The sequence below is a fragment of the Schistocerca americana genome, chromosome 7 (assembly GCF_021461395.2).
Source record: "Schistocerca americana isolate TAMUIC-IGC-003095 chromosome 7, iqSchAmer2.1, whole genome shotgun sequence".
Lineage (NCBI taxonomy): Eukaryota > Metazoa > Arthropoda > Insecta > Orthoptera > Acrididae > Schistocerca > Schistocerca americana.
Genome location: NC_060125.1, coordinates 57525488 through 57553400, shown reverse-complemented (window position 1 = coordinate 57553400; position 27913 = coordinate 57525488). Strand labels below are relative to the sequence as shown.

The 27913-nt window shown below is 43.2% G+C and overlaps 1 protein-coding gene across 1 annotated transcript in view; it reads right to left on the bottom strand.

Moving 5' to 3' along the window:
- Positions 1 to 27913, bottom strand: part of LOC124622700 (modular serine protease-like) — a 215842-nt gene that overhangs the window by 153323 nt on the left and 34606 nt on the right. Inside the window, exons 2-4 of the mRNA XM_047148489.1 lie at positions 15259 to 15310; positions 15081 to 15177; positions 14968 to 15035 (exon numbers count right to left, since the gene is read on the bottom strand). Of these exons, the coding sequence (XP_047004445.1) occupies positions 14968 to 15035; positions 15081 to 15177; positions 15259 to 15310 (217 nt within the window). The remainder of the gene's footprint in view (positions 1 to 14967; positions 15036 to 15080; positions 15178 to 15258; positions 15311 to 27913) is intronic.

The following is a 27913-nucleotide window of genomic DNA, read 5'->3' as shown; positions in this document are numbered from 1 at the left end:
GTATGTATATCGCCCTAAATGGATTCCAGGGTTGGTCAAGGCTCTTCGCGGCCGCCGGCTTTGTGAAATACGTACGGACGACGGCATGGTTGTTCGCCATTACGACCAGATGCGCCCACGAGTGGTGGCCACGCCGGTGCCACTGCCCCTTCCTTCGCCTCCACCAGCCCGAGATGCCAGTCCTGTCACTGCTGCCGATCTACCATACGTGTTGCTGCAGCTGATGTCGCTACCGCTTCCGAGTACGTCGGAACCGGCCCCAGTTGCGACGCCGCCTTCTCCAGGACCCACCTCGATGGAGCACATCCGCAGGTTCACGACACCTATGGATGCTGCTCCGGAGTTTTCACCCATCATCTCATCCAGGAGGCACGTTCCACGCACAAGCTTCCATTCTGGACATTTTCAACCATACTCGCATGTCTCTCCGCAGGATCTTCTCGGGGCCTCACAAGAGGCCATGGACGTCTCCGCACTGTCCATGTCTCCAAGGAAGTGAGTGTTTTTTATTTCAAGGGGGGAAAAGTGTTGTGACAGTGCCATGACATTTACAGTGCTGCCACGACAGTATGCACAAACTGTGATAGAGGCGCTCCGCAACTCGGCTGAGCTACGAACGGCGCCGGCCGCACGTCACGGCACGCCACGGCAGTCGAATAAGAGATACTGAGATGTTATCATGTAACCAGCTATTGTTTCTCAGTGAGTGTGTTTGAATATCCATGCAATTATTGGTGATTAAAGGTTATAGCAGTTTTAATCTGCCAGGAAGTTTTATATTGGCGCACACTCCACTGCAGTGTGAAAATCTCATTCTGGAAATAATGGTATGTTTGTACAATCCTCCTGCATGAATGATTTCTTAAACATGAAATTCAAAACCTTAGTTTTTCTTTTGCTGTCTTCTCCTACCATGACAGACTAATCAATGAGTGAATATACAGAAGCTTTTGACCTGCTTAGTGACTTTATTTATGACCAGAATTTTCTTGGGTTCTTGACTAGATCTTTTGCTAAGGTGTGATGGTGAAAGTTGCTTCGCACCTTAATTTTCTTATGGATGCACAAATTTCTATTAACTCCTGCCTGTGAACACTTGTACACTTTTTGTTTAACAAAGGGTTCAAGAATTCTTGTATCCCCAGCTTTTTCCAAATCCAATTACTAAACCATAGAGGGTCCTTTCCATCTTTCATCCACTTACTTAACATATACATCACCAGAGTGGAATTTACAATCAGTTTAAATTTTGCCCATATTTCTTCTACATCTGCCATACTGGAGCTAAATTATGCCCATTCATTGTCTAAGTGGCTGCTAAGAACTGCTTATCTGCTTTTTTTTTTTTTTTTTTTTTTTTTTTTTTTTTTTTTTTTTTTTTTTTTTTTTTTTTTTTTTTAGCATAAATGCTATTGTAACCTTTTGGCAATATTATGGAAAGGACAGATTGCTGCTCACGATATAGCAGAGATGTTGAGCAGCACACATACACAACAAACAGGCTACTAAACACTTAAGCTTTTGGGCAGAAGGCTTCCTTCTGAAATAGGCAACATATCCACGCACTTACATTAATGCAAACGTAGTTCACACACACATGACCACTGTCTCTGGCAGCAACTGCGCATGATATTAGAAGCAACCTGGTTGGTGGAGTGTAAGGAGTAGCTGGGGTAGGGAGGTAGAGAGAGAGCAGGGTAGTGGTGGGGTGACATTAAAGTGCTTGTGGAAACATACAGGGATGAAGTGGAGAGTGGGTAGGACAGATAGGTGCAGTTGGGACATTAGACAGTGCATGGGGAGGGAGGGGGGGGGGGGTGTACAGGGAAGGGGGATATATGGGTCATGGACAATAAGTAATGAAGGTCAAGACTAGGAGAGCTGTATTGCAGGGAGAGTTCCCACCTGCACAATTCAGAAAAGCTGGTGTTGGTAAGAAAGATCCAGATGGCACCAGCTGTGAAGAACATTGTGTTGGGCATCATGCTCAGCAACTGGGTGGTCCAGCTGTTTCTTGACCACAGTTTGTAAGTGGCCATTCATGTGGACAGACAGCTTGCTGGTTATCATGCGTACATGGAATGAAGCACAGTGGTTGCAACTTAGCTTGTAGATAACATGACTGGCTGCACTGGAGTAGGTGGCGATAGGACGATATATGTAACTAGTCTGTTACAGGCATACGAGCCATAAGGCTAGGTGTTGGGAGCAGGAGTTGTGTAGGGTTGGACAAGAATATTGGGTATGTTCATTGGGCAGCAGAGTACTACTTTGGGAGGGGTGGAAAGTTTAGTGTGTAGAACATTCCTCATTTCAGGGCATGACAAGAGGTAGTTGAAACCCTGGTGGAGAATGTGATTCAGTTGACTCAGTACCACCCAGGGCACTGTCAATACAGTTTTCAAAAACAAAATCTTAAAAAATACTTCAAAAGGCTGTATGTCCATACTGCCTGCAGTGAGTTAATACACGTTCCAACCTATACCTGGCAGATTAAAGTTGCCCTCAGCTAATACTGTGTGATCTGGGTATTCTTGTGCTAGACTTTCCTCGAATGATTCTACAACTGTTACGGCAGAACGTGGCAGGTAAAAGCATCAACTAACTAAAGTCCACCTATGCCTGCTACTCATGTTCAGATAACTTCACAGTCAGACTCAATTTCAACCTCAATAGGCACAATATTTGTATTGACAGCAATGAACACTCACCTTTCTATGACACCTAATATGTCTCCTCAATATAGATTCCATGGCTAGCTAAATACTTTAGAGATTTCTACTTCAGTTTTTAGCCAGCTTTTGGTCCTGAAAATAATCTGAGAGCAACAACTTTAAGGGGGATCAGTAAACTGAAGAACTTTGTTACTAATACTTCAACAACTTAGTATTAAGACTTTGCCAATCAAAGTGTGTCTACTTTGTATGTGATCTTTCTGTTTATAGACTTGCAAGTGTTCATCAGAGGACCTCAAACTACTGACTAGACTAAGAAACCCCCATGTGCACTCCACAAGTACACCATTCCCCGAATAGCTGCTTCCTTGGTGTAGCACATCCCTGACCTATCAAGAAGTGTCCTACAACTCTCCACGCCATAACACAGTTCACGAAATCTGCAGCCATGACTAACAGAATCAACAGAGACTCTAGTTGAGACCCTCCACTCAGCTCCAAACCAAAGAATCCTGACTGACCCCAGGTAAGATTCTGCAGATTGTGAGCTCTGCTTCCAGCCTACATCTGAGGCCAGGAGTCTTCACCACTTCTGCCACCCACCTACGGGAACTGAGGATGTGTCCCATTCAATACACCAGTTTCTCCGTTGCTGCTGCACACTACGGTAGCAGCCTGCAGTTGGCTGACCAAGGCCATAAGTATCTTCAGCTGTTTACAAACTGTGGCTCGCTGCTCCTGCATCTGCACACATCATGCACACACCGTATCCATCAGATTACCACTACTAACTTGAGAATTAAACTATAAAAACTAACAGAAAAAGCTAAATATGTGACTGACTAGTCTCCTGGTGCTTCAGCAACAGAGGCTGGCAGCTGACTTCTTAGCCCTTCTTAGCTTTTGGTCTTCACCCATTTGTGTTCTGATGAGATCTCAAATATTTGTCAGGATATTTCAGGCAGCCTGCTGTCATTACTGTGGAGTACATGGCTGAGTGAGAGTCAGCTTCTGTGACTATGTGTTATCATTACACCTTTATTGGCCATTTCCCCATTAATCTGAGCTTCAGTGTAGCTCTCAGTTTATGGATTATAGGACAAGTAACAGTTCAGTCAGTATATCAACAAATGAATTAGTTTGTTACGGTACTGTTTCAAAGAGCACAAAAAATCTGATACATAACACACTTTCTATAAAAATTCGAAAAAGGAAGATACAATCACCAAGAAGCTGAAATATGGCTATTCATTTAGCAACTATTATTGACAGAACAATTTTTTTCAGTTCAATGTTAATCTGTGTCACTAGCTTTTTCATGTGAGACATTGTCATTATGTACTATGAAACATTAAATACTGTAACCTTTTGTGAATGTACCTATATAACTGGCACAGACAAATATAGTACTAAGTTTGTGTATTTTACAGTCAACACATTCATTATTAAGAACTTAAAACACATAATTGGGCTGTGGTATACATATTAGTATGAGGGTGGTTTGAAAAGTTCTCAGAATCACCACAAGAGATCAGTGCTAGCGCAACGAGTTGTTCATGTGATATTCATTGGACTGTTGCCTGTAAACACATGCCATGTTTGGAAGAGAGCTGTGGTGGTGACGTGGCTATGTTGTTGTTCCCGCATAGTTATTTGCAAAGATGGAAAAGAAAATCAAGATTCGAGCAATGATTAAGTACTTCGTAAAGAAAGGTATGTAAGCAAAGGTCATTCACGTTGATTTGCAGAATACATTGGGGGACTCTGCTCCTTCATATTCAACTGTTGTCAAGTGGACAAATTAATTTAAATTTGGTCAGGACAACTTAGATGGTGATCCGCGCAGTGGTCGGCCAAGATTTGTCACTACTCCAGATATCATTGCAAAAATGCACGAAATGTTCATGGAGGATCGTCAATTGAAAGTGCATGAAATTACTCATGAAAGGGTATATCATATTTTAACTGAAGAATTAGATATGAAAAAATCATCTGCAAGATGGGTGCGATGACTCTTGCGCTGGATCAAAAACGCACGAGAATGGACATATCAGAACATCACAAAATTACATGAAGTAAGGTATGAATTGTTGCCATACCTGCCTTATTCACCTGATATGGCTCTATCAGACTTCTATCTCTTCCCAAAGCTGAAAATTTTTCTTGGTGGGTGAAGATTCACTTCAAACGAAGAACTGATAACCGGAGTTGACAACTATTTTGCATGCCTGGAGGAAACTCATTTTTGAGATGGGTTTAAGGCACTGGAACATCACTGGACCAAGTGCTTAATCTATAAGGACACTGCATTGAAAAATAAAAAAAAGTTTCACTGAGGTAAGTACTCTTTTTCTATTCCGTTCTGAGAACTTTTCAAACCACCCTCGTATATACGCTGTTTGATGCCATGTAACAACAAATGTATCTTCGTTTTATTGATGGAGATGTTTACTGTACAGTTCACAAACTTTGCATTACTGTCCAACTATATAGGTACATCTACAAATAATTATAATGTTTATGGATTCATGGTATATGAAGACAATGGCTCATCCTCACAAACACTGTGACTGATTATGTTAACCAGAAGATAATGCATCATGTTTTACCTTCTAGGCAATTATATCTTCCTTCCTTAAATACTTAGAAGCATGCACAATATATTTTCTTTAAGTTCGCAGTTTTGGGTTTCAATTTGATCTATTCCTTTTTAACCCTTGAGTGGGTGCGTCTATGTATAAAGTGCACCAAACACAAATAAAACTGTTTTGCAGCATTCCATTGTCATTTCACAATCGCAAGCCCATACTTATTTCTTCGTTATCATTTCAGCTAACACAGTGATAAATTGTGTTGTCATACAATCATGTGAGCAGTGGTAATGTAAAATAAACAGCGAGGCATGTCAAAAAAAATTTACAATCCATGCAAGAAAATGGCCCACATTATGAACTAGCAGCAGAATTCCACAATGAGGCAGTTGTCTACAAGATAATGAGTAATGAAATAAACTGTGGGATCTGATGCAACTGTGCTGTTCAATGCTTTGAGTGGGACACTACTGTCATGTAACATCTGTCCATGGCAACAAAGTAATATAATGACAGTTTATTTCCTTATCGCTTAATTTGTGGCATCTCTGATGCAAAGCAACAGTTCTTTGACTATGGTCTTTGGTTTTGTCTTCTTGTCTTTGTGTTCTAGTGCTATGTTTGACAGCCATCTTTCTGTATTCGCTCTATTAAGTGACAAAATAAATGTTGTTTCAATCCTAAAAGTGCCTTGTTATGGTTCAATGTCATGTAAAACCCATAGTGGTGACCCAAACTTCAACGTTGTGCATTTGGGAATTATTTTGTGCTTATTTTCATCAGTAACGGACTCTGTGTGCCGGCCCACAGTGTCTTGAGAACACTGGATCTACCAGTGTCGTTTTGTGCAAGTGCGTCGCACCCTATCAATTGTGCTTGCGTTTTTAATAGTGTTCCTAATGTACAGTTGGTTAAAAGTGAACAATTTACTGGCCCCTGCCATGCCAGGGGCCACTTAACCATTGCCGGCCCAACATAAACACCGGCAAATGCTACTATGCAGCAGGGCTTCCCGCCTGGACATTGCATGCAGCTCACTGTCATTGTGAACGATAATCATGTGAAGAACGTTGTGCTTCACCATCCAGTTAGGCAGTCGCCTTCCAGTTGGTTTGATGTGCAGATGCAGTTAGAGAACTGTACTCCGAATGCTCATACGCGTGGGGCCACACATTCTTACTTGCCTGACGTCATTGCACCTCCCCCACATGGCGTCTCGGCGACACAGGTCACCTCAGCCATGCCGGTTGCTGCAACCATCACTCCATGGCCACATCGAGATCACTTTCTGCCTGCTCTCGTAACGGCACCAGCCGTTTCTTCCGTGTCAGTTTCGGGACCAGGTCCCCCTTGGCTGTACCACAACCACCTTCCTTCCGCCCATTGTTGCAATGGCACCAGCCGTTACACTCACACCGCACCTGCCTCCAGCCCTGCAGTTGGGACACATTGTGCCATCAGTTGCACTGGCCCTCTCCTCCTCTTCGTGTGCTGCTTGTGCCCCCCTCCCCCCCCCCCCTTCCACAGACCTCAAGTGATGCATTGCCCACCGCTACTGCACTCCTGGTGTCAGGGGCTCCCTCAACTTCTGATACAGATTTTCGCCTGCCTGTGCTTCATCACCATGTGGTACACAGCACATTTCCTAAGCTGCCTGCATTGCAAAAGGGCAACCCTAAGACTTGGTTTGCCCTGGTGGATCATCTACTGGATATCCATGGGATCTCTGAAGATGACGCACATTTCGTCTGCCTGGTGAACCACCTCCACGGCTATCCTGACCGACACAGTGATCTGCTACTCTCACCACCCACTTCACTCAAGTACGTGACGGAAAAAACTTTGCTTATCGAATGCTTTGCTCGCCCTCCGGCCAAGGCCATCTACCACATCATCCGCAGGCCAATGGACTAGTGGAGTGATGGCACAGAATGCTAAAAGATGCACTCATGTGCCATGGTGGGCTTCGGTCTGAGGCTCTGCTGGGGGTATTGCTAGGAATCTGCTCTGCGCACTAGGAAGACCTCAATGCTTCATTGGCGGAGATCCTGTATGGCGAACTGCTCATCCTGCCTGCCGAACTCGTCGAGGACACTTCTCCAATGGACGCTACCAAGCTGCTGGCCCTTGTCAAATGAGTGCATGCTCATGTGGCCCACCTTCACCTGCCTGTACCTTGCACTCACACCACGCCACAGGTGTTCATAAGGACTTGAAATCATGCGACTTTGTCATGTTACAAGACGACTCTGTTTCTGCACCTCTGCAACCTCTGTACTCTGGCCCACAGTACGTATTATGCTGCGGGGTCAATACATTCGTGATTCTGCTCAACAGCCACCCGAGTACAGTTTTGGTACAGTGGTTAAGGCCTGCGTGGTCCCTCCCGGAGCCACTTCTTGCTACTCCCTGCCTCCACCGTCGCCTCACCTGCCGCCTCTGCTGCTTGCCCCTTCAGCTCACCACTGCCTGTGCAGCTGTCCGACATGTGGGACCCTGACAATGATACGCCCAAGCCGCACACTTTGAGTGCCAGATGCCACCTCCACCCACCGTGCTGGTACAAAGATCTTTTTGTGGGCGTGTGCTAGTTCCGCCCCACTGTGTTCCGCACTGCCAGGGAGTCGGGCTCTGTGGCATCTCTGATGTGAAGTGACAGTTCTTTGACTATGATCTTTGGTTCTGTCTTCTTGCCTTTGGGTACTAGCACTATGTTCGACAGCCATCTTTCTGTATTCACTCTATTAAGTGACGAAATAAGTGTCGTTTCGATCCTAAAAGTGTGTTATTACAGTTCAACGCCACATAAAACCCACAAATTAAACAGTCCTTTAGCACATATTGTGTAAGATTATTTAATTGTTGTTTAATAAAACTAAGATGAAACTATGATTTTGCTCTTACATGTTTATCTTAGTAATATACAGACAGCTACTCTTTACATGTGTACAAAGTACTCGTGCCATGAAAATCGGTGCATCCACTTGAGGGTTAAGTTAGCTTCTTCATTCTGGTTCTTAGCCACATTAAGATAGATAATTGACATTTTATGCCTTATCTTTATATATTTTCAGTGCCTAACAAGATGCACTCACATAGGGTAATGCACAGTGCACTAGCTTAGCAGGCAGAGAGGTGGGCCAAACCTGGATTGAATCTGCACAGCAGATTAATGGCCATGGGCTGGTGCACTGACCAGCCAGAGAATTGTTTTTAGGTAGTTCTCCATACTCTTTTAGAAAATGTTGGGCTGTTTACCAACTTCCACCTCAGAGCATGATACACAAACAGTTAAAATATGGTAACACACATAGTCAATGCTGCAAGATGAATATATAGAGAACATATATGAGGATATTGACAGGGTAATACAGTACGTAAAGGGAGTTGAAAACCTAATAGCTGGGGGGACTGAAGTGCAGTTGTGGGGGAAGAAGAAAGGGTTACAGGAGAATATGGGCTTGTGACAAGGAATGAGAGAGGAAAAATACTAATTGAGTTCTGTGATAAATCTCGAAGGCTATAGATTAAGCAAGAAGGAATAGCTCATTGGGCAATACAGTTTAAGAGAAATCCACATTTCTACAAAAGGCATTCACAGAAGTTGGAAAGTAAAACATAAGTAGAGAGAACGTAATTGTGGAGAATCCATGGGTAACAGAAAAGTTGATTAATGAAAGAAGGAGGTATAAAAATGTTGACAGAAATTCAGGAATACAGAAATACAAGTCACTGAGGAAGTTAATAAATAGGATGTGCAGGGAAGCTATGATGAAATGGATGAGTGAAAAATGCAAAGAAATCAAAAAAGAAATTATTGACTCAGCAAGTAGCGGAGTCAAATGATCATTCAGTGAAATTAAAAGCAAGAGTTGTAACATTAAGAGTGCAATGAGACTTTCACCGTTAAATGCAGAGGAGAGAGCAGATAGGGGAAAGAGTACACTGAAGACCTCACAGAGGGTCAAAATTTGTCTAATTTTATATAAAAAGAAACAGGAGTCAATTTACAAGAGATAGGGGATCCAGTATTAGAATCAGGATTTAAAAGAACTTTGAGGACATCAGACCAAATAAGGCAGAAGGGATAGACAACATTCCACCAGAATTTCTAAATCACTGGGGGAAGTGGCAACAAAACAACTATTGATATTGTGTGTAGATTGTATGAGTCTGGCAACATACCATCTGACTTTCAGAAAAATATCATCCACACAATTCCAAAGACTGCAAGAGCTGACAAGTGCGAGAATTCTCAGAGAATCAGTTTAACAGCGCATGCATCCAAGTTGCTGACAAAAATAAGATACGGAGGACAGGAAAAAAAATTGAAGATGTGACAATCAGTTTGGTCTTAGGAAAGGTAAAAGCACCAGGGAGGCAATTGTGATGCTGTGGTTGATAATGGAAGCAAGACTAAAGAAAAATCAAGATACGTTCATAGGATTTGTCACCCTGGAAAAAGCATTCAACTATGTAAAATGGTACAAATGTTCAAAATTCTGAGAAAAATATGGGTAATCTACAGGGAGGAATGGATAATATACAATATCTACAAGTACCAAGAGGGAATAATAGGTATGGATGACCAAGAACAAAGTGCTCAGATTAAAAAGGGTGTAAGACAGGCGTGTATCTTTTTGCTCCTACTGTTCAACTTGTACATTGAAGAAGCAATGATGGAAATAAAAGAAAGGTTCAGGAGTGGAATTAAAATTCAGGGTGAAAGGATATCAATGATATGATTCACTGATGACATTCCTATCCCGAGAGAAAGTGAAGAAGAAATAAATGATCTGCTGAGTAGAGTGAACAGGCTAATGAGAACAAAATATGGATTGAGAGTAAGTCAAAGAAAGACAGAAGTAATGAGAAGTAACAATAATGAGAACAGCAAAGAAACTTAACACCAGGAATGATGGTCATGAAATAGTAACTTAAGGAATTCTACTACCTAGGCCAAAACAACCAATGACGGATGGAGCAAGGAGGACATCAAAAGCAGATTAGCATTGGCAAAAAGGGCATTCCTGGGCAAGAAAAGTCTACTAGAATAAAATATCAGCCTTAATTTGAGGAAAAAATTTCTGAGCATGTACATTTGCAGCACTGCATGGTGTGGTAGTAAAACGTGGACTGTGGGAAAACAGGAACAGAAGAGAATCAAAGCATTTGAGATTTGATTCTACAGACAAATGTTGAAAAATTTGTTGGACTGATAAGGTAAGGAATGAGGAGGTTCTGTGCACAATCAGAGAGAAAGGAATATGTAGAAAACACTGACAAGGAGAAGGGACACAATGATAAACCATCTGCTAAGACATCAGGGAATTACTTCCATGGTAACAGAGGGAGCTTAAAGGGCAAAAACTGTAGAGGAAGAAGAGGTTGGAATACATCCAGCAATTAATTGAGAATTTAGGTTGCAAGTGCTACTCTGAGATCAAGATGTTGGCACAGGTGGGGAATTCATGGCAGGCCTCATCAAACAGGTGAAAAGCTGAAGATAAAAAAACATATACACAGAACAAAGTTACACAGTAAAAATGCAGATAGAACACACAACTTTCTTCACTATGATTACCTTGATGACTGTGGAATCAGAAAGGGCACCTGGTCACAAAGATAAATAATAAAATAAAACTTTACAAATCTTGAAAAAACGGACCCTCATAAATGCCAGGGAATATGAGAAGAAGCAATGTTCTCTAATGAAAAGAATATTAATCACAGAGAAATAAATGACTTTTACCCAATTACTTTGTTCTTATATTACTGTAAATAATATTTTGAATTTCTAGTTAAGCTTCCTGACAATGTCCATCTTCACAACAACTAAAATAATAATGAGAATAATAATAAGACTTTTGTTGTATGTCAGAACTTAGTAGAAGTAGATGAAATAAAAGCCCCGTCGTATGGGGTGAAGATGAAATTGAAGCAAAAAGAGAAGTAGATGTATGGAACCAATAGGCAGACAAATTTGGAGGGTGAGAGTAAGCATATAGAAGAGCAAAACAGTAGTGATAGCAGAAGGAAAGAATGAAGGAGGAAGATAAAACTGAACTGAAAAATTTAAGAATTGTCAAAAGTTTCAAATATTTGGGAAGTGTAATCACAAATGATGGCAAAATGGAATACAAAAAGCTAACAAATTCTATCAGAGTGTGAAGGGTACACAATGGAACAGACATTCAAAAGAAATGTGAAAAAGAGTTACAGTAGCCTTATTAAGAACCCATTTTAGCATAAGTGGCTGGTACATTGACTACTACAAAATGAGGAAGAGTACAAAATCCATACAGCAGAGATGAAATTTTTTAGATGTAGTAAAGATAACACAACAAAGGATATGATCAAAAATGATGAGATTAAAAGGACATGAATATTGAAAGTTCAAGACAAGAGAGATATAACTACACTGAAGTGGTTTTGTTGAATGATGAGATTCAGAGAGAAAAGAGGGCCAAATATATATTTTTTTCTAAAGTTAACTGGAAGGAAACTTTGACGAAGGACACGGAAGTAGCAAGTATACAATCAAGTAATAAGCACAGGTTGTGAAGAGGGGGGGGGGGGGGGAGACAAGAGAGAGATGGGTAGAGTGGAAAAAGTAGAATAGAAAAGAGAAAAGAGGAGATCTTGGAGAGATCACTGTGGGTGTGGACTCAGACTGCTGAATGGGACCAAATGAAGTTGTGGGGGAGTATGTTACAGGGCCAGTTTCAGTACACATAACACTGAGAAGCCAGTGTTGGCAAGGAACAGAACAAAGAATCCAAAGGGTTCAAGTAAAGAAACAGGGACAGTTCCAGTCTACAAAACACTGAAAAGTTGGGTTTGGTGAGGGACAGGGCAAAGGATTCACTGGGTTCATGTAAAGAAAAAGTTACTGAAGACAAGCATGTTGGTCTCAGTGTGGCAGTATCTGAACCAGGGTGGCCAACTTTGATGGTCATGCCCACATAAAAGCTTACCTACAGGTTGCAATAGAGCTGACATATGATTCATTCCTTCCTTCACCTACCATTTCTGTAAATCCCATCACAAAATAGAGCCTTTGGGGATGCAGTTGAGCAAAGTTGTGTAATATGAACACTTGCTTCATCTGGAATTTACATCTCTGTGTCAAAATATTCTGATAAATTGAAAGAGGAGTGTCCAATAAGGTACTCTAACTTTGTTACTGAATGTCTGATGGTTCACAATTTCCTATCTGATTTTTGTTGGCAACCTGTTAAACATCTTCGTAATAGAATATAGAACTCCATTCTGAATACTAGAGAGGAAAGGAATTGAGGTGAGTTTCATAGTTCATTACAGATTCACTCTTATCATATACAACTAGCAAGTAAATGTGTTGCTATTTGAATATGAGAATCCCAACTTTACACAGTATTCTTAGTGTATATTTCCAGGGACTTTTCCAACCTTAACTGTGTGATCCCAGAATATTATGAAATAGGGCAGTATTTAGTGAATGTATGCCATCAATCCTGTATGCAGGCTAATAAATAGAGTGATTCCTAGCTGAAAAGCAGGCAGAATTGAGATTTTTATATAATTCATCCACTTTCTGACGTCACCTCAGCTTGTTATACATGTAGATACCTAAGAATTTCACACATGAACTTTCACTTAGTGTGTTCTCACTGATCACAACTTTTGCCTCCTGTAAGTTGGTTTTGTTTATCTGGAATTATATAATATCACTGTTTTGCAAGACTAAGAGTTAGGCTGTTGGCTGTCCACCAGTTGAAGGCCTAATCAACTATTCTCCTGGCTGTTTACAGACACAGTGTTAGTATACCTGTCTCATCACCAAACATAGCAGTTTTCATAGTTCTCCAGTGTCTTTGTTACACCATGTATTCGGGTGAAATGAAATGATCGTAGGACACTGATAGCCAGGAATCCACACTTGGGGGCGTTCAGCTGCCGAGTTGCAAGTCCTTTCAGATGGCGCCACATTGGGTGATTTACATGTCAATAATGATGAAATGATGATAAGGACAACACAACAACCAGTCCTTGAGTGAAGAAAATCTACAACCCAGCTAGGAATCGAACCTAAGCCTGCTGCCAGAGATGCTGCTCACCCAGCTAAGGAGGCGGACATTTACTCAGCTGAAGAATAATGATGGATTAAGTACCAAACTTTGTGAAGAAACATGTTTAATCTTTCCAAATACTGAATTTTGTTTTATTTTTGTGGTAGCATTTGTAAAAAAAGTGCCTTTTGGCTAATTTTTTTAAAGCATGACTATCCATGTGACTGCATGGGACTGGAAATGATACAACATGTGCTGGAAAGGAGCATGGGGCATGTTTTGCACTGAGTATTTCAAAAATATGTCATTACCTGATACTTTGTAGATTGAGTATTGTTGAATACCAGTTTTGGGACAATGAGAAGGATTTAGGGAGGAAAATTTTTCATTTTGGGTCAAGATTAAAGGTAGTTAAGGTCTACAAGAAGATGAGATTAAGCTGTTCCTTTACAGGGTGGTACTGGTTAATAAAGGAGAAGCCGTGTGTGCCACTTTGCTGGTTGGAGTATTAAGGAACACACATTTTCCATAAGTTACCAGTAATGATAAAAGTTTTTATTACTAACAAATTTAGGTTTATTGAGAAACCCAAATGATTTGTTGGTGACAAAATCCTCCAGTTCTACCAACAAACTTCTTAGTAGAACCAACTGAAGTATACATTATTATTAATAATATCAAGAATCTGTGGGAGGAACATTAGTATATCTCTTTTTTTTTTTTTAATTCATATTATGTAAAATTTTTTATGATATGTTCTACACCCTACAGGATCTCCACACTAGGGATCTAGTGTGCAAAAAGTTTACCTAGTTTCATATAATCTTGCCTAATCTACCAGCATTCTGAGGGTCTACAGTGCAAGAGAGCTGACAGTTGACCATGTTTAGAGAATAACACTTGCCAGCTAGAGCATCAACATAATGTATAATGGATTGCTCCATTCTGCAAGTGTGCTATCCACTGTGGCTGTACTGTATGGCTGTGACTAACTGATGAGGAAAGCACAACATTTACTTATGTGGAGGTACTGTTGGCAGGTGTTATATTTATGGAGGCTTTCATGGAGCCAATGGAGAAGTTGAGATCAGTGTCAAAGGAGTTGTCTAGCTGAGCTGAAGAGGACTATACAAAACACATATGATCAAGAATGTTACAGCTTGAAGGAATGAGGATAGATTTCCTCGAGTCTAGATTATGAAAGTATCACCTACATTATGGCTTTAGAATTTTGAGCATGTAGGAAGGATTCCTCTAGGTGGCACACAAACAGACTGGCTTGTGACAGTACCATGTAGGTGCCTATAGGTATGTCACCAGTTTGTATAGTTTCCCCTTGACAAGGTTGTGGAGAATTTCATGGAAAGTCATCTGTATAATGAATGAGGCAATGGGTTTGGCACCAAGAGGATGCTGGAAGAGAAATTGTCTATGACAGCATGGGCATGGATAAGTGGGATGTTACTGTCTATGGAGACATCCACAGAAAAAAGCTGGTAGCCAGATGGTAATGGGGTACGGATGATGGGGAGGAAGTAAAGGAAGTGGTCTATCATTTATACTCTTTTATTTTGAAATTTAGTAATTTAGGTAAAACTTTATTAGGGATGATCTGTGGTCCTATCTCAATGCGTAGCATAGGTGTACTACCTGACTAGTCCAAAGCAAAGCTCAGTTGGCTTTTCAGGTGAATGGTAACATCCATAAAGAGCGAGAAACTAAAACAAGTTGCAAAATACTCACCGCCTTCATCTGCAAGTAACTTTATTTTCATCAGATTTATCTGAACAGTCAGCAGTTCCATCACAAATTTTGAAGTGTTCTATGCATTCTCCATTCTGGCACTGGAAGTTTTGTGTTCTGTAATTTTGTTTTGGTTAGTGAAAATCCTTATGCTGACTTATCTGTAATTGCAGACACCAGAAAATGAGAATCACTTACCCACAGTCCTGTCTTTTTACTCTGGACACAGAATTTTCTGCTATAGATGAAACTATTGAAGAAATGAAAGAAAGCTTTTTTTAGAAATATTGGTATTCAAAAACTTATGAAGTTGCTAGATGGTAAATAAACATAGATTGTACAAACACACAAGTGCAATCTGCATATTTGAGTTTTTGTCAGTTGGTGAAAAAATTTGTAGGACATTTCATAGGTAACAAAGGTAAATCTACATCTACAAACATATTTCACATCCCACCATAGAGAGCATGGCAAAGAGTACCTTGTATCATCAACAGTCATTTCCTTTCCTGTTTCAATCACAAATGGAGTGAGCAAAAGATGAAAGTCTAGATGCCTCCATAAGAACCCAAACTTCTGTTGACTTGGTGGCCTTTACGCAAAATATACATTGGCGGCAGCAGAATCCTTTTGCTATCAGTCGCAAATGCTGGTTCTCTAAATTTTATCAACAGTGTTTTGCAGAAATAACATCAGCTTCCTTCTACAGATTCCCACCCAAGTCCATATAGTATCACTGCAATACTTGCATGTTCATCAAACCCACAAGCACAATATCCAACAGCACATTTCTCATTTTAATTGCTTTAGTGTCTTCCTTCAACCTTGTCTGTTGGGAATCCCAAACACTACAGCAGTACTCAAGAATGAGAAGCACTAGTGTCTTATATTCATTCTCTGTTATAGATCAGTTACTTTTTCCTAGAATTCTCCCAATAAACATAAAGTCTACCATTTGCTTTCCCTGATGCTGTCCTTACATGGGCGCATTCATTTCGCTTTGCAGTATTTTGCCTAGATAATTTAACTGAATAAACTGGAAAGCAGCACACTATTAATACTGTATTCGAACATTACAGTACTGTTTTTCCTAATCACCTGCATTAACTTACATTGTTCTACATTTAACTCATTTATTAACAGTAACATATACACACAAAAAAAAACTTATAAAATACACACTCAAAACGTCTGCGAGGATGATTGTGCAACCACGGTGAGTGGCTCGACCACTAATCCTGCAGGGCACACACTCTGTGATCAATCATGCAGTGCAGTCTTGGAGGACAATGGACATGTGATCAGCCAAGCATGTGAATTGTCTCCTGTCTTGTGGGTACCATTTAATTCACGGGCGCAAGAAATGCAGCAAATGAGTAGTGGCTGTCCGGTTTGCATACATGACTGTGGGCAGGGGCAGCAAGTGTTGTGTTCAATTCATATGGATTGCGGCTCGTGAGAGTGAAGAATGGCGTAGACATCTGTGCAGTCTCAGCTAGTAGCTTGCATTGCTGTCTCTCTTTGTGTCCTGCGTGCTCATGGGCATCACATGATTGCTGAGCTTTGGCCTAATGGTACTTCTGTGTGGGGGCACACTGGCAGTGTTGCCTGCAATTGTTGTGCTGTCATCCATGGCTGTGATAACTGCTGCTACACAGATTCCCCATTGGCTAACGGACCTCGATAGGCGTGAGACGCAAAAATGTTCCATCTGCAGCTAGCTTATGTTTGTGCCTTGCGTGCTTGTAGTGACATCAACATGAGCAGAGTGGTGGCGGGAGCCAACGTGGTGGCTGTACCTTATCTAGGTGCAGCATGACATATGTGCAGCACTTTAGGTCTGTGTGGATGAAAGCTGTTCCAGCACCATGTCGCAACAGTAGTGGAGTTGGAGGCCAACCATGTGAGTGTGCAGGCATTCTGCTAGTGGCAGGGTCGAGGCGTCGTATAGTAGTGAAACTGAACTTCCTCCACGAATTCTCTGGGGATGGAGAGTGACTGGCTGTAGATGAGGTTTGCAGGTGAGATGCCAATATCTTCCTTCAGGGTTATTCACAGTGAACAGAGTACAAGAAGGAGACCCTCTGTTCAGGTGGTGTTGTGGCACATCAGAGATGCCTTCAGCATCTGATGAAGCCTCTTGACCATGCCATTAGATGGCACGTAGTAGCTTACATGCAGTGCAGCCACATGCCACACAGTCGGGTGATGTGTTTGAACAGCATACAGTCAAACTGGCGGGTGCAGTCTGTATTTATGTGCTGGGGCAGTCGATGTGCACCACCCAGATGTCAACAAAAGCAGTAGCGACCATCTCAGCAGTGATGTCCTCTATGGGCACTTCCTCTGGCCAGCAGGTAAAGCAGTCCACTATTGTGAGGAGGTAGTACTTGCCTTAGGACAGAGGAAATGCACCTACAATGTCTGCGTGGACAAGTGTGATGCAGCGTGTCATGTTGGGAAAGGTTCTGCAGTGTGCATTGGGTGTGTCTACTGATTTTGGGAAGCTGGCATGCCGTGCAGGCACGTGACCACTGATGGCAATCCTTCCAGAGTCCGGGCCACATGAAATGGACTGCCGAGGGCGACACTATAGTGTGTGCAATGGGATGTGATAACTGGACAAAGCTGAAAGCACTGTGCTGAAATTTCTCCAGGAGGAATGCGCAATGTGTGCCTGTTCTAACATGACACCAAACTTTCCGGGAGAATCCAGGAATGGCCACTAGTTCTAAATGTAGGCAGCTGGAGGTGTCAGTGTTAGAAGCTGTCCATTTGGGTCACCCTCCTGTTTATGTGTGATGTCTTCGAAGTTCACCTGGGTGGACATGACAGCACAGTCATGGGGCAAGTAGTTGGCAACAATGTTGTCCATCCCGTAGACATGGCAGATGCCCATTGTAAACAAGTACACATACTCCAACTGGTGTAGCTGGTACAGTGAAAAGTTGGTGGTGTTGATCCAGAAACTGTGTGTTTTTAATTTATGGTCAGTGAAGATAATGAAGGGGCAGGCATCTACTGAAGAACTGAAGTGTTTCACCGCCAGATACACAGACAGTTGCCATATTTGTACATGCTCCAAGAGTGTTGTGACGTCAATAACTTCCCCGCAAGAAGAGGCTGAGTGGCTGCCAGCTGCCATCAACGCATTGTTGGAGCGCTGTGCTAACGGCAGTCTGGCTGGCAGCCACAATGACAGCCAGCTCTGCATTGTGTATTGAAAGGGCGAGCAGTGCCACTTTGGTGAGGCACTGTTTTGACCCAGTATAGCTGTACTCCGCTTCGTCAGTCCAGGTAATGGGAGCCCTTCTTTTAGCAGTGAGGTCACATTGCACTGCAGTCACAGGTTCAAGCAGCATGGCAGCGTTACACAGACAGCGTCAGTAGAAGTTGACCATCCTGAGATGATGACAGGCCTTTGTGAGTTTGTGGACATGGCAAGTTCATAACTGCCTGTGCTCCGTCTGGCAGAGGTGTGGATCCAGTACAGGTGATTAAGTGTCTGGAAAATTCTGTCTCACTGACTCCAAATACACATTTCAGCAGGTTGGAAATTATTGTTAGGTGGCTGCAGTGGAGATCGGATGTCTTCTAGAATACAAGGATGTCATCATGGTATGCAAAGCAGCATTGCAAACCTCGCAAGATGCCATCCAGGAAATGCTACCAAGTCTGTGCAGCATTCCTAAGGCTGTACGTCATGAACATGCTCTCAAAGAACGAGAAGGGGGTGATAACTGGTTTTTTCTACGTCCTCAGGTGCTACGGACACCTGTGCATATGCCTTCGCACAATCAGTTTTGCTAAATACAGTCACACCTCCCAGAATTCGCTAACACCCAGAGGTGTGGCACTGGATATATGTCTGGCAATGTCCTTGAATTTAGTGTGCAGTAGTCCGCACATGGGCACCACAAATGTTCCCTTTTAAGCAGAAGACCATGAGCTGCTTGATGGTCGGATGATGCCTTGTCGAAACATTGCCTAAGACTCGGTCTTTGCTACCACGTGCCTGCCGGGTGGAGGGTGATGTGGACAGCACGTGAGATGGGAGGGCTGGGGGAGGTACTAATATGTTGAATGCTTGACATCGCACGGTGTCCCAGACACGCGAGTTAGCTCCAGAAATTTGTTTAGAACGTCTGTGAATGCTCCAGAGCATGCCACGGGTTTAATGGTGAAGAAGTCAGCCTGCCACCACTGCCCTGCTATCGTCAGACTCATTGTAGAGTCCATTGACTGGGCGTTTGCGATATCTGCCAGCAACTTGTAGTGTCCGAGGAAATCTGCAACTAGAATCATTTCATTGACATCGGGCATAGTTAACCTCCACACAAGCGTGTAGCATAGTCCTAGATCCACATTCCGGTGTTGGGTGCCGTACGTTTTTATGGCGGCACTGTTTGTCATCATGAGACAGAGTGTTTAGGCCTCCCTGCGATCTCTTGGTATGGTTCTAGGAAAAACTGATAAATCTGACCCAGTGTCTATGAGGTACCTCACACCTCCGTCCCTTTCTGTCACAAAGAGACGCCGATGAAGTACTGCAACCGAGTGCATCTAGGTCCGATCACAGCTGGCATTTTGGTGCAAGCAAGGAGCGCGACCTGGTGGTTTGATTTCCAAAACGTGTGATACCAGCAGATGCCACTTGGAGCCTGCTACGACTTCAGCAGGTACGGTGGGAGCAGTTGCAGCTGCTGCTGCATTGCCTGCTGCGTGAGCCAAACCTGCTGCTAGGATGCCTGCTGCCCTCCTGCCGTGAGCATGCCAGCCAGTCGACCTATGTGCTGAGTGCTGCCACCTTAGCGGCCAAATTCTGCAGAAGATGCTGCAAATTAGTGTCTGTTGCCAGAGCTGTGGGAGGCATACGTTAACGTAGAGTGAAGGTGGCTGCCAGGGTAAGGCCGTGAAGGTAGCTGGAGATGCGATGCTCGGTGCCATTGCCGGCACATTGTGCACCCTGTCAACCAGGTCTGCACGACTATGACGGCTTGCAATCGAGCGGGGAGGCTGCGCACCCAGACAGCACACGACAACAGATCTGGAACCGAGTCTGACGGCGTGAGACTCTGCATGTGACGCACGAACTGCGAAGGCCTCCGGTCACCGCATTCTTCTCGGTGCAGTAGTTGCTGTAGTTGCCTTACTCGCTGCTCCTCAGACGATATATCAAGATGGCATATCAAGTCCGCCTTAAGCTGCTCGTAGGAGGGCTGTAACGGTGGGACAGTTATTATGTCCCGTACTTCGGCCGAGGAACTCTGGTCCAGCTGGCTCGAGAAATGTCCAAATTTCGCGAGGTCACATGTTATATTATTACTCACAAGGGAACCTCCCCATCGCACCCCCCTCAGATTTAGTTATAAGTTGGCACAGTGGATAGGCCTTGAAAAACTGAACACAGATCAATCGAGAAAACAGGAAGAAGTTGTGTGGAACTATGTTTGGGGGAAGAGACCAAACAGCAAGGTCATCGGTCTCATCGGATTAGGGAAGGAAGTTGGCCGTGCCCTTTCAGAGGAACCATCCCAGAATTTGCCTGGAGCGATTTAGGTAAATCACGGAAAACCTAAATCAGGGTGGCTGGACGCGAGATTGAACCGTCGTCCTTCCGAATGCGAGTCCAGTGTGCTACCACTTTTGGGAGGGAGGACGGATGTGTAAAGGTATCATGTTGAAATATGTCAGTTATTACACTGAAGCGCCAAAGAAACTTGTATAGGCATGCGTATTCAAATACAGAGATATATAAACAGGCATGCCTATATAAGAAAACAAGTGTCTGGCGCAGTTGTTACATCGGTTACTAATGCTACAACCACAGGCTATCAAGATTTAAGTCAGTCGGAATGTCGTGTTATAGTCGGCGCAGAAGCGATGGCGCATAGCATCTCCGAGGTAGCGAAGAAGTGGGGATTTTCCCATATGACGATTTCACAAGTGTACTTTGAATATCAGGAATCCAATAAAACATCAAATCCCTGACATCGCTGAGGCTCGAAAAAGATCCTGCGAGAATGAGACCAATGACGACTGAAGAGAATCGTTCAACGTGACAAAAGTTAAACCCTTCCACAAATTGCTGCTGATTTCAGTGCTGGGTCATCAACAAGTGGGAGTGTGCGAACCATTCAACAAAAGGTCATCGATATGGGCTTTCGGATTCACTCTTGTACCCTTGATGACTGCAGGACACAAAGCTTTACACCTCGCCTGGGCCCCTCAATATCGACATTGGACTTTTGATGACTCGAAACATGTTGCCTGGTCGGGCAAGTCTCGTTTCGAATTGTATTGAGTGGATGGACGTGTACAGGTATGAGACAACCTCATGAATCCATGGATCCTTCATGTCAACAGGGGACTGTTCAAGCTGGTGGAGGCTCTGTAATTGTGTGGGATGTGTGCAGTTGGAGTCATATGGGAGCTCTGATACATCTTGATACGCCTCTGACAGGTGACACATACGTAGCATACTGTCTGATCACCTACATCCTTTCATGTCCATTGTACATTCCGACGGGCTTGGGCAATTCCAGCAGGGCAATGCGGCACCCCACACGTCCAGAATTGCTACAGAGTGGCTCCAGGAACACTCCTCTGAGTTTAGACACTGGCGCTGGCCACCAAACTCCCCAGACGTGAACATTATTGAGCATATCTCGGACGCCTTGCAACGTGCTGTTCAGAAGAACTCCCACCCACTCGTACTCTTACGGATTTATGGACAGCCCTGCAGGATTCATGGTGTCATTCCCCTCTGGCAATACATCCGTCATAAGTCAAGTCCATGCCACGTCACGTTGCTGCACTTCCGCATGCTCGCGGGAGCTCTGCACGATATTAGGCAGATGTACTAGTTTATATGGAGTTGTAATGAATATGAGATTAAATTTTGCCTGTTTAACACTTACAGTAGCTTTTAGATAGCAAAGTTTCGCAGAAGTGAGAAGCGGAACAATGTCTATGAGTTGTTCACACTAAGCTGAGGATTACCTCCCTAATCGTTAATGGTACGTGTCGGCACACTTTGTGACAACTGTCTTATGTTTTCAACTGCTGCCAGATTCAGTGATCTAACAGATATACCACTATAGCAGCGTGGTGAAATCGTGTTGTGTGTGTATGAACTGAAAAATAAGTAGCATAGCGTGTGTTTTGGAACATGCAAACCTCTATGATATTCCTCCACATAATCTTGTACTTCCGTGCGTAATTTACATCATAGCTGATAATTATCTCCACACACGTATGCCTAAAGTGGCATCGTTATGAAGCACAATGTGATGAGAAAATTCTCCTTCCTGCTTTCTTCACACCTCGCACACCACCGAGGTCGAAACTTAACTTAGTACCCACTGCTTATACCTATTTGCATCGATGTTTGCAGAGTGAAATTACGGCGTCTGAGATCAGTAAAACTTGAAGTAAAAGAAAGGTGGCTTAAACAATATGGTGATTACCAAAACTTTGGAGGCTTTTGAAACTTTAAACTTTAGAATGTCTCAGAGTTTCATTTGTAGTGATGCAGCAACATCACTAACCCATAAGTTGGATCCATTTCCAATAGTGTAACAACACTCAGTGGCTGTGTCCTAAGGTCATTAACCAATCACCGAGCATGTGGCTCTTTAAATGAAGGTTAAACGATGAAAAAAATCTGTGGAAATTTTAAAACGTTTTGTTACGCTGATGATTCAAAGAATGTCGCAGTACTTAGTGTGATTGACATTGTGTTGATTGTCCAATTCAACTGAAGTGATATTTCCCAATATTTTTCCTTATTTATATTTTGAAAAAGAGAAATGTTATTACGCGAGTGGAAAAATGCTCCCATCGGAGCATAGAAAAGGCAAATACGTTCCTCTTTAATAACTTGTAACAGAAAAGTGGGGAATCATCTGCCTCAATTCTCATTCCCCCTTCTTCAACAAACATTTTGACAAGCGACAATATTCGCTCTTTTAACATAGAACATTCTAAATCCTTTTCCAGTCTCTCTTAGAAATTAAGCCTTCATACTCAGCATCTTCCTCTCACTGCCACTGTCTCTTTTTCCTCCCACTGATATACAGTATACTCCACTGCCCCCGACTCCTCTCTCCCTTACACTATCACCTTTTGTCTTTCCTTCACATTGCCACTATTTTCACCATATCCTGGGAGCTCAAAAATTATGGAGGATCCGACTTATATTTATCCCCTGTACCTTCAGGTTTAAAACTTCGGCCCGAAATGCGGAATCCCTTCTACCTACTTGTTAAAGTTCGCCAGTTTGGCAGGGTCCAGACCCCCGATGTCTATGTATGGTCTCCACTCATTTGTATTTTTTACTTCGTCTGTCTCCTCTCTCATTTGCCCCCACTGCATATATCTCTATCCATTTCCTTCTTTCCTTCACTATCACTGACCATACGCTCACTGACCGTTAATACGAGGGTTGACTGAAAAGTAATGCCTCCACCTTCGTAACTCTTCAACAGTTGGCAGCATTGGTATGTGGCAGGTACTGGCTTGTTTTGTAGCCTCTTCTCTACAGCTCCAGGAGGCGGGAAGCCTTAGCATTGAACAGTAGTGTTGTCACAGTGTAAAGTATGGAACCTTGCGCAGACGGTCGACGAATGCGATTTAAGCAACGTGCAGTCTTTGACAGCAGAAGGTGTCACCTCAAAGGAGAGTCATCAGAGAATGAAAGCAGTTTACGGTGATTGTGTTGAAGTGAGTACTGTGCGTCGTTGGGCGAGTACGTTTAAAGATGTTGGGGTGGGAACATCTGACCTGCGTGACAAACAAATTCAGTTGGACGTCCTGTGACAGCAACCACCGAGTTTCACAAGCAAAATGTTGACAGAGTGATTCAGGACGATTGTCGTATCGCTCAGAGAGAAACTGCAAGCACAATCGGCATTTCGCAAAAACGTGTGAGTCACATTATTGCTTTGCTTGGTTATCGGAAGATCTGTGCATGATGGGTAGCCGGGATGCTGACTCCTGAAATGAAAGTGCACAGATCTGGAATTTACCAGGAACTACTCTCGTGTTACGAGAATGAAAGTGACGCCTTTCTCCATTCAGTTGTGACAGGAGACGAAACGTGGGTACACCATTACGACCCGGAGACGAAACGTCAATCTATGGAATATCGACACAAAGACTCGCCCCAGAAAAAGAAATTCAACACACAGCCCTCAGCTGGAAAAATCATGGCCACAGTGTTCTGGAAAGCAGATGGTGTTATCCATATTGATTTCCTTCATCGTGGAACAACAATAAATTCAGAGTGTTACGTCGCAACGCTGCCAACTCTGAAATGATGGCTAACAAGGGTCCGAAAGGAAAAGGGAAATGTTTTCCTGCAGCATGACAATGCCAAACCACACCCTTCACGTGCCAGCACAGCAGAACTTGAGAGACTGAATCTCACCACTGTACAGCATCCTCCATACAGTCCAGATTCAGAGCCGTCTGACTTCCATCTGCTCCCAATAATGACAGACGATCTGCGGGGACATCATTATGCTTCTGACGAAGACGGTGAGAGAACTATGAGACTGTGGTTGCGGAAACAGAGCGTCGACTTCTTCTGTGACGGCTTCAGAAAACGTGTTCATCGTTGGCTGAATTGTATCCAATTGCGTGGTGATGACGTGGAAAAGCGAATATTGGTAATTAAAGATCACATTCTAAGGTTTATTTCTGCTTTTGATTTATTAGAATATTCCCATCCAAAACCAATCATCGAAGGTGAGGGCATCACTTTTCATTCAACCTTCGTATCTCCTTTCTCGTTGGCTCCCATTGCTATACGAGGTGCGGCTAGAAAAAAACCGGACTGATGCTGGAAAAAACATTTATTTACAATTATTTACAATTTCATGTTATCTCCTTCAATGTACTCTCCTCCTCGGTCTCTACACCGCTCCATACGAATTTTCCACTGTTCATAGCAATGCTGCAGATCATTTTCGGTAAGTCCATACATTACTGCCGTCGCTTTTTCTTTTACTGCTTCAATAGTCTCAAATCTAGTTCCTTTCAAAGCTGACTTGACTTTAGGGAAAAGAAAAAAGTCACAGGGGGCCAAATCAGGCGAGTAGGGTGGATGATCTGAGATGGGAATGTTGTGTTTTGCCAAAAACGTCTTCACTGAGAACGCACTGTGAGCTGGGGCATTGTCTTGGTGAAGGATCCATGACTTTTTTCTCCACAAATCGTTCCGTTTTCTCCGTACTCGCTCACGTAGGGTAGCCAGGACGCTAATGTAGTAATGCTGATTCACTGTTTGTCCCTCTGGTACCCAATCAATGTGCACAATCCCTTTGATGTCAAAAAAACAATCATCATTGCCTTGAATTTCGATTTTGACATTCGTGCTTTTTTTTGTCGTGGAGAACCAGGAGTTTTCCAATGCATCGATTGGCGTTTAGTTTCGGGGTCGTAAGTAGAAAACCACGATTCATCGCAAGTAATAACATTTTGTAAGAAGGTGGGATCACTTTCAATGTTTTCCAGGATGTCAGAGCAAATCATTCTTCGGCGTTCCTTCTGTTCAATTGTGAGACACTTTGGAACCATTTTTGAACACACTTTGTTCATGTTGAAACTTTCATGAAGAATCTGCCTAACACTTTCCTTGTCAACTCCTGTTAACTCAGACACTGCTCTGATTGTTAAACGGCGATCTTGTCGAACAAGTTTACCGATTTTTTCAATGTTTGCATCAGTTTTTGCTGACAATGGTCTGCCAGTGCGAGTGTCATCACTGGTGTCTTCGCGGCCATCTTTAAATCGTTTAAACCACTCAAACACTTGTGTTCGCGATAAACAATCATCGCCGTACACTTGTTGTAACATTACAAACTTTTCACTTGCAGATTTTCCTAGTTTGAAACAAAATTTGATGTTAACACGCTGTTCTTTCTGTACACTCAACATTTTCCGACGCACAGACAAAACGTCAACTACTTAAAACAGACGCCACGGGCAGACTGAGTGCAGGAGGCAGATGAAACTCGAGCAGTAGGCGGAGAGAGAGTCACGTGACAGGCCACGCGACTTTCAGCCTTATTGCATTCGTTTTATTGTTTCACCAGTACTAGTCCGGTTTTTTTCTAGCCACACCTCGTATCTCCATCTATCTCTTTTACTGTCACTTTCTCTCTCGCATCATCACTATCTCCTCTCTCTTTTTCTCCCACTGGCACTATATTGTCTCTCTTTCACCGCCACTGTCTCCTTGCTGCTCTCTTACAGCACGAAAAGTGTGAATATGTTCACGCACCAAAATTTTTGGTGATGAAGGCAAAATGAGGATTGAGGCACCTGTATCCCGACTTTTCTATCAGAGTCGTTTAAAGAGGAAATAATTTGCCTTTTTAGTGCTCTGGCAGGGGCTATTTCCTTTCTTTTCTCTGTTACGTCAGGTTGTTCTACTAACATAAAACGAATTCTATATGTCAGCAGAGTTTTGACAGATAATTTATACGGTTCGACACATTCATATATTGTGACAAACAAACAGCAAATACAGTGACGGAAAAACAGCCGCAACACCTAGTAGGAGTTGTGCAACACGAACAGAGTTTGTAGGCGTGTTTCTGCATCTAACAGATGTCGATCGAAATTTCGCGTCCGTCGCATAAGAATGGTACTAGTATCGCCACTATGAGAGTGCAAATCAGGTTAGCTTCAAATACACGTTGTAACGGTCGTAGACGTCAGTTACCTCTGATACTGGACGTGGCGAGTTGATGTTAGTCGAGATAAGGTGAAAATTGAACGAGGTCATATAATAGGGCTATGAGAAGCTGAATCTTCCTTCTTCGATATTGGAGAAAGACCTGGCAGGAATGTTGGCACTGCACATGTTGCTGCCAGCGGTTGTCACCAGAAGACTGGGCTCTGGAGGGTCAGGTGGCACTAACGAGAGAGAAGACCACCGCGCTCGGAATATGGCTCTGGACCATCGTGCTGGACCTGCAGCAGCAATTTGAGCAGCAGTTGGCATCACCGTGACAACGAACTGTTACAAACCAGTTACTTCGACGACAGCTCTGAGGCCGATGCCTGTGGAGCACATTCCTGTGAACCCGAGCCACCGCCACTTGCCACTTCAGCGGTGTCAAGTGAGAGCTCATTGGAGGGCTCGATGGAGATGTGTACATCGATGAAAGTTGGTTCCGCCTCAGTGCCAGTAATGGCCGTGTGTCGGTTAGAAGGAGGCCAGTTGATGTCCTGCAACCAACCTGCCTGTGTCTAGTCACACTGGACATACACCTGGAGCTACGTCGAATGGCAGCTGGAGCATGCTCGTCGTTATCCCACGCACCCTGACTGCAAAGCTGTGCGTGAGTCTGGTACTTCGACTTCTTGTGCTGCATCGGCATTCCAGGGCGCGTTTTGCAACAGGATAACGCTCGCCCACATACAGCTGTTGTAACTCAACATGCTCCACAGAGTGTCGACATATTGTCCTGCTCAACAGATCTGTCTCCAATCGAGGACATATGAGTCATCATAGGACCACAAGTCAACCGTCTCCCACAACCATCCCTGTACTGACCGACCAAGAACAGATGTACGGTTGCAAGCTTGCATTCAACATTCTGGCTGTTTCGATGGTTATTAATGTACCAGCAATTAACATTTGCTACGGTTTATCTCGTGCTTACAATAACCTGGGATCTTGCAGTTTTAATCACTTAAACACTTTACCAGGTCAAATGTATTCTCAAAATTTCATTACTCCACATTAATTGTGTGTGAAATCTTATGGGACTTAACTGCTAAGGTCATCAGTCCCTAAGCTTACACACTACTTAACCTAAATTATCCTAAGGACAAACAC